General features: G+C 34.7%; 1 protein-coding gene across 1 annotated transcript in view; it reads right to left on the bottom strand.

Annotated features, from left to right (window-relative positions):
- Positions 1-10,258, bottom strand: part of LOC123548847 (uncharacterized) — a 116,390-nt gene extending 106,132 nt beyond the window's left edge. Inside the window, exon 1 of the mRNA XM_045336431.2 lies at positions 10,105-10,258. Coding sequence (XP_045192366.1) covers positions 10,105-10,201 — 97 coding nt within the window. The 5' untranslated portion in view covers positions 10,202-10,258. The remainder of the gene's footprint in view (positions 1-10,104) is intronic.
- Between the last annotated feature and the right edge of the window lie 2,471 nt (positions 10,259-12,729).

Here is a 12,729-nt window from a genome sequence, read left to right as displayed (position 1 = left end):
AAAAATGGGTGAAATCATCCTCAAAAACAAATGCCTTCACAATGCAAATGCACACACATGTGCATGCACTTCCCCCATTATTATTCTAATATTTCAAATCTGTCAGGCAATTTAACATAAACCAGAAAGCATTACAGGGCCATGGCTCATTAGTCGCAAATGCCAAAACATGTAAATCGAACTCAATCCTTTGAACGACTTTGATGCACATACACCTGAGAAAAAGTGCAGGAAATGGGTTGAAACTCTAGAGATAATGATCAAAACTGATGAGAATTAGTTTCAGCATGCTTGGCATTTTGTTTATCTTGCTTTTTTCTTTTAAGATTTTTTTACCTATAACCTAGAATAAAGAATAGGTGTATGGGGCTCAATCTGCTAAAAGCAGTTTTATATAAACATAATTATGGAAACTCCAGCCAAAGTTATAAAACAGGTGATAGAAACCAATAAAATGCATCTCTGCCATTGGTCAATTAAAAACTGATGCTCACAATGCTTGGACACTGGTCTTTTCTCATTGGCTGATTTACAGATCAATATTTGAATAGACCAATGACAAGAGAGGATTCTGAGCAACCTTGGATCATGGACTGTTTTTGGGTGTGTTATTTATATTCATGACTTTAACCAGCAGTCAAATTATTTTGGCATTTTTTTCTTTGTTTATGGGGACATTAAAGAGAAAAAAATAACAATATACAGTCCCTCATAGTAAAAGCTATCTCCCGAGGACTCCCATATATCGTTTTCTGTCATCCTTAAGCGCTAAAGATAATTACAAAATGACACAATGATGTTTTATAAAACATAAACACTATGAAATGTAACATATTACTACATTTAAAATTGGATAGGGGACACTTAATATTCATTTTCTACACTAGCAAAGATGATTATTCAACCACCATTAACTGTTACACTTTTCATTAAGCTTAGCAAAAATCATCTTAATTACCACAAATATAGGAACAGAAGTAATTTCACTTCTCTGAATACAACTGAATCAGTCTGTAAAAACTGTATAATAATTTCAAGTGATTTCTTTTAAGCATCCCCTGGGTGCGATCTGCTTCCTGGTTTTGACAGAAGCCATCTAAATAAGGTAAAAATAAAATGGGCTTGGATGATTAGGCAGATGATTAGACCAATAAAAGTAATACCTAAATATCTATTCAAGAGACAGGCAAAGAAATGTTGTCCACAAGGGGGTTCAAAGTAATTCATTATTGCAGCAATACGTCTAGAGGCAACTTCAAACCAAATCTGGATGAATTCCAGAAGTTGTTTGAACAGAAATCCTTGTAATACCCCAGAAGTGTCCATCCCCTTGGGTTGTTTGCTACCATTACTTACAAAAAATTGAATCCTTTACACCAGAATGGCAGATGATGTTTCTAACCAAATACATGTACTTGTTTAAAGGAAAATCATTTTTAAAATCCTGCTCCACGCAGTGGTACCTGGTGTATCATTTTGTATAGTTGTGGACCCCTAATACCGGTAACAGAAAAGTTTGGTTTGAAATTCATCAGAATTGTTGACTATTTACACCTAGCTAAGAGATCCCCTCCTCTCCCACCCCCACCCCCTCACACACATCGGTCCCTGCACTTCCATTTGAGGTTGCTTTCAGCTAAATTATATTCAATACACGACTAATGAAAAGCTGGAGCTTGTTGAGATAAAGGAAACAACTAACCAGCCACAAAGCAAAAATAATCTAAAGATTCTCTTTAATACCTCAATGTAACTTGTATGTACAATGATTATCTCTGCTGGTCTTTTCCGATGGTATAATGTGGGTAATGCTATTGGAAAGCAATGAAGAAAACTGACATTTGGTATTAATCTTGATGAAGAAAACATTTCCTATTTTTCTACACTGAAATTGATATATTGGTTTCATCATGGAAACCTCACAACTAGATAGGGGCAGTTTTAATAGTGTATTGCTTCAGTTCTCTTTCAAATACCGTCTTTATATAATAGTACACTATATTAAAGTGGAATTATGTAAAAAACAAGAGCACCGCCTTGCGGGTGCTGACGCTCATCTGATTTTTTTTGTATAATAGAAATATTGTCCTACCCATGATTTTCTAAGTCTAAAAAGGGCCATCACTCTTGCAAAAAGCAGGATAGAGTTATGTTTCTTGATGTACAGTGTCCACTTATGATGGTGAAAAACTGTTGCAAGTTTTAAAGCAATAGCTTTGATAGTTTATGAGAAAAGTTGACTTAAACATAATATTCAACCAAGAAAATGATTTTTCTAAGTCCAAAAGGGGCAATAATTATTGCAAAAAGCAGGATGGAGTTATGTTGCTTGCTGTACAGGGTCAGCTTATGATAGTGAACAAGAGTTGCAAGTTTTAAAGCAATAGCTTTGATAGTTTAAGAGAAAAAGTTAACCTAAACATAAAACTTAACCAAGAAATCTGATATTTTCTAAGTCCAAAAGGGGCCATAAATCTTGCAAAAAGCAGGATGGAGTTATGTTTCTTGCTGTACAGGGTCAGCTTATGATGGTGAACAAGTGTTGCAAGTTTTAAAGGAATAGCTTTGATAGTCTAGGATAAAAGCTGACCTAAACATAAAACTTAACCAAGAAAACTGATTTTCTAAGTCCAAAAGGGGCAATAATTCTTGCAAAAAGCAAGATGGAGTTATGTTTCTTGATGTACAGGGTCTGCTTATGATGGTGAACAAGTATTCCAAGTTTCAAAGCAAAAGCTTTGATAGTTTAGGAGAAAAGTTGACCTAAACATAAAACTTAACCAAGAAATCTGATATTTTCTAAGTACAAAAGGGGCCATAAATCTTGCAAAAAGCAAGATGGAATTATGTTTCTTGCTATACAGGGTCAGCTTATGATGGTGAACAAGTATTCCAAGTTTCAAAGCAATAGCTTTGATAGTTTAGGAGAAAAGCTGACCTAAACATAAAACTTAACCAGGCAACGCCGACGCCGACGCTGACGCCGACGCCAACAACCGCTCAAGTGATGACAATAACTCATCATTTTTTTTTCAAAAAATCAGATGAGCTAAAAATTAAATCATACCTTAGTTAAGCCCATGATGATATGATTACTGTGGCCGATGATAAAGACCCAAGGCCCACTCCCATACCTACGACCCATCTCCTTCCTCCCCCTATCCACTTTCAGACAAGATGGAATTAGTTACCTACCAAACAACAAAATGAATGAAAAATGTGCACACACCAGATTCAAATTTACAGTACTGCGGCAAGTGCCAGCTGAAGTCAAGACACCCTGTAGTAATATGAAAAGCAGCTTTTTAAAAGACACAGTTTTCATATTTGATAAACAAGAGCAATGGCAGACTTTCTTCCTGTCCTATATGATTTTTCAAAATCTATACTATACTTAAATAGAATATTCTGCAATCTGTATTAAAGGCTGAACAATATGAAGCTCTGCTAGTACAGAAATACTACAAATATCACGGAGAATTAAAAAAAAATTCTAATTATACTGAAATGCTCCCTATTTCTACATAAAATCCTTGGAAAAGAACCCTTATCTGGAATGCAATTTATTCCGAAACCACTTTTACGACTCTGCAGTCATAGTTTTTAGTGTGACTCCGTGACACCTGATACCTTGTTCCGACAACAGCGTACTCATGTTCCGTCCAGGAAACACGCCAATGGCAGCAAGTTTCTGCCATTAGCGTCATGTTTCATGCATTCACCAGGCTGCTGGATGGCTATAAACGTCCGTGCATGTTGCAGTTTATGGGTTTAATCGCAGAAATAAGTGTTCTTTTATGATTTCAAGCAAGGAAGTACAATAAATGTTCCTTGAACCTTTTAATATCTTTATCTTGTAATAAACTTCTGCAACAAAAGCATGCACAAGCAAGAAATAATTTTACAAATGGAATTTCACTGATAATTTCACTATTGTCAACTGTGGCTTTTATACTTCCAATGCTGTATCCTTGCATATTTTATTCTGAGGTGTCTTAAATAAATTAATTTCAAGAGGCATTTTTCTTTTGGAAATAATTTTCCCTTTTGTAACAGTGACGTACTGTTCAATCACAGCATCAACAAGACCATTTATGTGATCAGCTACTACATTTTTCATTGCTGACAAACTTTGACGTTCGATATGCGACCATTTTGTGTCGATTCGCCATAAAACCCAACTCACTCAAACAAACAGTCACTGAACAAAACTTTATTTTAAAACTAGATCAAAAATATGTAACAGGCAGGCCCCTTTAGCATGCTGCCCCAAACATAAGACCAAACTGTACTGTTCCACGATCATGTCCACCATGTCTTCTGTTCCACTGGAAATTCAAGCAGTATTTTTCACATGGTATTGATGGTACTGGAATGTGGTGGTGGTGTGTGTGTGTGGGGGGGGGGGGGGGGGGGAGCAGTTACCGTAATGTGTCACAGAAAATTTGTAAGTTGCTGCCTGGTAGCTCAGCTCAGTCAGTAAAGCATCGAAACAAAAGTCTAAGGCCTCAGGTTTAAGTTCAAACCTAGCTGCATGTGACCCGATATGTTATACTTGACTATAGGAAAATTACAAATGGATTTTTCAATTTACACTACAGTTCAGTATTAATAATTTAGGGATTTTCTCTTAGACTATATCAAGAAAATCTGTCAGAAATGACAGGAATTAAACTAATTTCCAGTTTCCAGTCTGTTTTCTTTGATGAAACAAATCAGACTGTTTTCCCCACGGCAAAAACAATCTCTAGTCTACCAAACAACAGAGATAAACCAGGGATTAATTAGCAATAAGGTCAGGGAATTATTGAATGAAAAAGTTATAACAAGTTCCATATTGTGTACACAATGCTAAATAGAAAGCCAAACACCACACAATCCTGATCATTCCAAATTGCTAAAATTAGACTAGTCATGCTAGTAGCATTTATCAATAGTCCATGTCAAAGATGATTGGTTAAAATCCCACTTTCAAACCTTAAATACCACTGCCATACTGTTTTTCAGTAATGCAAGGTAGTCTCTCATTAACCACAATTCTGCATCTTGATTTACATGTTTTTTGCTAGAAACTCACAACTACAGTACAACTACATGTACCAACAGTGCAGAAAATTTCTCTTTATCTGGGGACCAAACTCACAACTTCCCCACAAATATAACATGTGCAGACCCCCCCCACCCCACCCCCACCCCCAAATCTGGGGATCAGACTCACAACCTTTGTTGAGGCTAATAAAACCATGGAAAGATGTATAAAGGGACATTTTTGACTTTTACATTTTGAATGCAAGTGAAAAATACCATTAAATACATTAAATGGAAAAACTGGGAAATAATCAGATTTTCTTGCAAAATCTGTATAAGGATGAAATAAAGCTGCATTAAAGTTTTAACTTTTGAGTTTGAGAAATTACCAGTCTGTGCTAGTAAATCTGTTAACTTCTGTATTTGAAAAATGGAACCAGTCTGCTGGTTGACGGATTGTGAAGAATGTTGATAAATTATGCACAACATAATGACAATGGTTTACTATGTTCTACCAGCATTTACTGGCATTTTGATTTTCAGAGCAACCTTTTATGATACACAAAAGGCCAGCTACACATTATAACAATAGTAGATTAAGAACATATTAAATTTCCATAAGAGATCTTAGAATATGATAGACATATTAAACAAGAGGATCATGATGACCTTATAAATATCGCCCTCAAGAGTTTCACAACTCCAACTGGTGCAATTTTTTTACATGAAACATTTCTGCCAAATTTCTTTCATAATAGACCTGATGCATACATGTACATCTTTTTTTTCATGGCTTTTATATGCATGAAACCCTTGACAACAGTAGTACACCCTAATTTGTTCAATTTGGTTTCGTTTCAGTATCCATGTATCCACAAAACAAAATTTTTTTATAAAGCTCTAAAATTTGCTCAGACACTGTTTCAAAAATAAATTTGTTGAGGGACGGCAAACAGACAAAAAAGTTTGCCTTCATGAATTTCCATACAAAGCAATTTTCAACTTTCTTTCGCCACAATGTTTTCTCCAGAACATTTTCAAATTCAATTTGTAATTGATTTGTAACTCATTCTATGACTCATATTTTATCAGACATAGCATCATTTCTTTAGCCATGTTGTTCCTCTCTTTATCAGCTTCCTTAATTGCGTTTATCTCAATGGTAAGTCAATTTTAAAACTTGATAATATCAGAAGTTTACATAACACTTCAAATTGACAGTTTCCCACTTAGCAATATCTGTATACAATAACAAACAATTATTACATCATAAAACATGCAAAGGGTTTACAGGATGCATCTGATCAGAAAAGAAGTCCCCAGGCCATTCATATCTGAAATCATAGGTAGATAAATCCCCATCACAAAAGATTAGAGACGCTGAGATTTTATACTTATACAGGTAGGCATAATGTGAACTGCTGTGGTTCAGAAATTCAAAATGCTGCAGGCCCTCTGTGGCCCAGTGGTTAAGGTTGCTGGCTTAGAAAACATTTGCCTCTCCCAACTGCAGGTTTGAAGTCTTGATTGGTGTGTGCAATTCTTTCATATTAGGAAACCATCCAGCGCGCTTACAGAAGGTCGGTGGTTACTGTTACCCAGGTGTCTGCCTATGCCTGAAATAATGACCAGAAGGGCACCTGGGGGTCTTCCTACAGTGGGATGTCACCAAACTAAATTCGGAATTCTGCAATTTTAACCTAACAAAGACATTCAAACTAATTTGCTACTTAAACCTGTAAACCCATGTACAGCTTATCCTTAGCCACAAGACTAAGATATTTCTCATACTTTGCAGATTCTTATTATCATCTCACCTGTATGTGTTTAAGTCTTTGCCTCTTTATCATCTGTCTTCCAATGATATTTCGGATAAGATTATCAATTAAAGATTATATGGATCTTACATGACTATCTGTGTAAGACATGGTTTTCCCAAAACCCAAGGGACAGCTGGAATGGAAAACTCAGACCTAGAGAGGTTTTAATCCACACTGTCCCAAGGGCTGGGAAAACACCTGCTTTACTCAGACATATTAGATCATTGTTCTTGCCTACAGTAATTATTTGAAAATATTGTAAATTAAAAAATAACATTCACACACTATGACATCAGAATATGACATCAAAACATTATGGAAAAGATATGGTGATCAGATCTCCTACCTAGATAGTCTTGACTTTCCCTGAAATGTTTTTTCCCACATTATTAACCTTTACCCTGCTAAATTTCTAAAAAGGACTGGTCCATCATTTAATTGGCCGAGACCATTTACTATTTGAAGGGGTGTTCACTGAAAATTTACTAACTGAATAGCGAACATTGCAGCAGCGAACAGTGCAGATCCATGCAGGCTGATCTTGGTCTGCACTGGTCGCAAAGGCAGAATCACCTGCCACCAGCAGGCTAACGGTTAAAGAAAAAAAGTGCAAAAGAAGGACTTTACCTCTCATACATTTACGCACCTAGGCCAACACATACTTGCAAAGTCAGATGGTCCAATTCTGAAAATCTGCACAATCTGCAGCCTTGATTAATGCTATTTTCTACAACCATTCTGTGGTAACTATCTGTTTGATGTTTTATTAAAGCTCCTAATATATCATTCATACAGGAAACACAGGGTCGTTGAAGCTCAGAGCATTTGCTCATCATTTTAATTAATCTGCCCATTAACCTTGTACATTATTGACAAAAGCTACAGTAGAGCAAGCTTTCAATTATTTTTTGAACATGAAAGATCAAAAGAAGAAGTATCTCTGTGATTCTCCCATTGCATCAATTATTATCTGCATAATAGAACTTGAAACTTCTTGATGATGTTGCAACAATTGCTGATGAAAATGTAAATTTCTAACTGATTTCTTTTTTCTCCGGACATATTCTGGTATTTTAAAGGGGCTTGCCTCAAGACTGATAGTATTATGTCAATTTTTCTATTCATAAAATACTAACATTTTGTTTGATTTTATATAAATAAAAAGTAGAAGTAGTCTTGATGAATTCTGGGCACCATTCTGTTTTTATTACGTAAATTTTCAAATGTTTAGGAAAGGTACATTTTGTATTTAAAGTATACATGTGACAAAGTAAGAAAGTGATGTGGTCATTTTCAATAGCTGTCCTTAAATTCAGACCTTAATATATCATACTTTCATAGACTTCTATTTTGTTTTATTTCAAAGACTGTGTTGCTACCTGATAAATTTTTGATTTTGTGATGTCCACCTGAAGGTATGCCCCCTTAAACAGGTTCAAGAGTGTAATATTTACTTTAAAATTTGAACTGAAGTGGTCACAAAATAGCCAAAACCGGCAATGTTTTATTTTGAAGGTAAGGTTACAATGGCTGACCTTAAATCACCTGAGGGTGGCCATAAATGACACCAATAACCTTAATATTATTGCCAATTATGACCAATTGAGATAATGTCTACATGTTTATTACCTTATTAAATAGACTGGGCAGAAGATAGACAGATAACTTCTGATAAGTCAATTAAACTAAATTGGTGCACCATAAAATCCCTCAATATTCCAAGATGACTTAGAACATACAACATGTATTCCAAATTTCAGAAGACAACAACAAAAAAACACTTAGTGATGTTTGTTTCAAATGGCTGTTTCAAAATGATTTTCATGCATTTTCAGATCAATACAGTAAAAACAACCTTAAAATACATTATTTGTTGTAATAATATTATTTACCACAACTCGATGGGATGATTAGAAACTCAGTTAATCTATTGCTGTATGTTTGGGACTCAAACCAGATGTTAATTTAACCAGAGTAACATCATCATCAAAAGGTCTTAATACAAACTTGATGAGAAATTCAAAAGTATGAAATCTGATGATATATTTTATTGGCTTCTTTACCTGTCTTATTCTCCAAGAATTATTTGGGTTTCTTTTTATTCCAAAGCAGTACTTAAGTACTTTTCAATTCCAAAATTAAAGGGGTACAATGATAAATTACCTGGCTTGTTTTCATAAAAGTCTAACCACTATAAATACTATTGATATAAATCAATAACTTACTAATCATCAAATTGACAATATTTCTAATGCATTCATTTGTTAAGACTGATAAAAAGCCTGCAAAATTTGCCTCATAATGTTATTCAATTATCAAATTAACCAATAAATCATTATATAAAGCTAATTGACTTTATTAAACATAAAAAAAACTGGGAAATTTGTGCACAAGGATAACTGCAAAATATTGATATTTGGATCACAGGTGTCACAGTTCAATAGATATTAGTCCCACATTGACACGCCACTCAGTCATTTCAATAGCTCCGGGATTAGTTTATTGTTTGTACATTGGATAAAAACAAAGATCGGATTGGCCTGCAGGGACACATTAATTGATACCACTACCCTGATAAAACAGGACATAGAATATCTGGCATCAACATTTTGTTGTATCTACATTGTACAAAATGTAAATATGACATTTGATGACAATATGTGCCCTATCATAATAAGAAGTAACTGTGTCCTTAGAACAATTCAACATTATTTTGCTAACGAGTACACTGGGTTGCTGTCTGTAAAATACTGCTTAATTTTCAGTGTCCCCACAACTGATGGTTTGATCCATCATCTAGTTCTAAAGTTTTATAATATTATTTTCTTGTAATCACTTTTAAATTTTAAATCACTTTCCTAAAATAATTCCAATTCATTCTAAATTTTGCTTTTGTTCCTTTTAAATAATACACAGGAATTGAGATTTCCATTTTTCTAACTAAAGTTAATGATGAATCATTCAACGAAATCAGTACAGCGACGAAAACGTGTGAACTTACAGTACGGAAGGAGATTTAAAAACGGAATTTAAGTCGCAAAATGCTGTCAAAAGGAATTCAGTTGTTTAAGAGCGTAGTTTATAATGCAAGTTCTTCAGACAAAGACATCGTTTCCAGAACAATACAACAGATAAAACGAATTCTTGGGCAAATTTCTGTGTCAGTTGGTGTCAATGTAAACAAAAACTTCATTCAATGAAATCAGTGTAAAAACGCGCCGGAAATTTGACATTTACAACATGGATAAACACTTACACGTATGCGATGATTTGCAGTTTGATTTTCCTAAAATCACAATTAAAATCCATAATAAACTCCCGGTTTTTAAGTCCAGTCCATGGCCTTTCGCCATGATCGTAACAACTGGCTGATCATTGATGTACAGTGTACATTACGCTTCCGTGTAGCGCCCTCTGTAAACATTGACAAGTGCCCGTAAATTGGAAAAAAGCACGTGGCGCGGTATATGAACGGTCAGCAACCGCAAATATTCAATGTGCTTGAAACGGAAATGAAAAATTGGCCCAGAAATGTTGAGAGTTATTTAAACAAAAATCGTTTCGTTAAAACAAAAATCGTTTCGTTAAATCATAGTGTTGTCATGATATATACTTTAAAGTTTTAAAAATGGAAATATATATGCCTATATTAATTAAAGGCCTATACTTAAATGTGAGCATTATCTGGGTCTGCGGAATATTATTTGATAACAGATGATTTTCTGACTTTTTTTTTTTTAAATATGGCCTTATTACAAATCTTGTTCATGCATTTATATACTGAATGACTCTGTAACGACAGCTGCCATGCGAACTGCACAAAAATATCTCAGCATGCACTTGGATGTTACAGGACACCGTTCCCTCTCCGGACCAGCAAAATGCCAGCTAGTATTATTAGCCTTTTAAAGCAAACTTAGCCCATGTCTTGTCGATCATTAATTATAAGTTTAACATGTTTTTAAAAAATCCATTAACTATCAATGCATTAAATTATATGGAAATTTTTAAAACATGTTGAATTCATAACAGGGAAGTGGGACCCGAACTCCAAGTGTATGTGGTTGTATTTTGAAAGATTCCGCAGTTGAAACCATTCTTTGTCATGCCAGTGATCCTCTCAACTAATAGAATCGATAAGAATATGCTTTTTTTTTGCAACATAAAATGCAGCAAAGTAAAATAAAAGCAAACTCGGTTTGAAGGAGTCTGTCATAAAAGGCAATGAAAGATGCAATACAGCAAATTAATACAAGTCAATGCAGGAAGCAGGAAAAGGTCTAATAAGTATAGTCGTTCCATAGTGAAGGAGATTGCAGACACTTTAGGCATGATATAATCTAACTTATCACATGTTTGGCGTCGTGGGAGTGAAATAAAACCATTACAGATAATACACTAGTGTGATAAAGCTTTGTTCTTGCATACCAGACGGGGATTTCCTGTATTTTTACCGGTGCTGGAAAAATACATCCTACAGCCCAGGGTGTAAGATGACCCTCGTGCTGTAAAAGACGTATTGCAAACTACATTTATGTAGACTGGCGTCGTTTGTTTATAGGGGACGTTGGTAGAATTTACTTGGTCTATAATAGGTAAAGAAAGAAGAAATTTTGATGTTTCAACAGGAAAAGCTTACATGGGATAAAAAGAATATTACGTTTAGCCCCTCCAGTTTAAGGGTAGTGGGGCATATGTTTGCCCCCCCCCCCCCCCCCCAACACCCCACCTCTTCCGCCACTCTTGATCCCCAAAAAAAATATTTTTCTTAGAGGTAATAGTAAATAAAGGAAAAAAGCCAATTTTCGAGAGCATGTAGATGCACTGCTAAGGAATCGATGTGAATTCTACTGTCAATATGGGGAAAGCGTTTTTTTTCGGCGACGCCGTCTAAATTCGTTTTCGTTTACCTATGCCACGTGACATCAGTTTGCCAATCAAACTACTTGATAACGCATCATAGATAATTTATCAAAATGGAAGATTTATGCAACACTCTGCCTGATTGGACAAGAGTGTCAATTTCTTTCACTCTGTTGATTGTGCTACGCTGAGTGAAATGTAGACAAAGCGTTTATCCTAAACGACGCTACTCACAGTTTTAAATTAACTTCGGCTCAGTATATTTAGCAAGAATATTGATATATCTCAAAATAATAAGTAAGTTTAATAAATATGATAAAAACCTGTTCAAATACCAACATATATCAAATTAAAGAAAGAGCTGAATACGGTCTGCGTATCACATGAATAAGGATGTGATAAGAGTCTTTTATGTAGAGAAGTGCTTTTTAAAAGATTTTCCTTGTTATCGTCTGTATATGAAAAGGTTTCTTGCTTTTGTGATTTATTCAGTTTGCATATTAAAATGAGTACTTGTTTGCTTTGATATATTTGTTACAAATTATTTAACTGATCTGTTATATATGAAGATTTTTCTTTAGTATGGTATGCAAATATTGAACTCAGTTGAAATCTGTTTCATTATATATATGCTATATAATGACTGAATCTCATTACACTGAAATGAAGGTACGTTGCATACAGTTTATATATGAAATATTGAAATAATTACAATTGTATGTTTTGCTTGACCTTCACTTTTTATAGGTGTGACGTCATTGTCCAAAGATTCACGAATAGCGAATATGCATTTGTTGAAGCGGGATCAGTTGGCCTATTTCAGAAATAAATAAAAATAATATATAAAAAAATCCTTTAATTGATTTTTTCTCATGTATTCTAATCAAACTTGATTTGTAGCATCTTTATTAGGCCCGCAGCCGACTTTGTTCAGCTGGGACATTTGACCCCTTTTAGGGGCTGCTAGAGCTAAAACTAGAAATGCCTTTATACAGCGTCTCATGAACAGCTTGGTGGA

The sequence above is a fragment of the Mercenaria mercenaria genome, chromosome 6 (genome assembly GCF_021730395.1).
Source record: "Mercenaria mercenaria strain notata chromosome 6, MADL_Memer_1, whole genome shotgun sequence".
NCBI lineage: Eukaryota > Metazoa > Mollusca > Bivalvia > Venerida > Veneridae > Mercenaria > Mercenaria mercenaria.
Note: the sequence above shows the minus strand (reverse complement) of the source record. Positions and strands in the feature narration are given on the sequence as shown.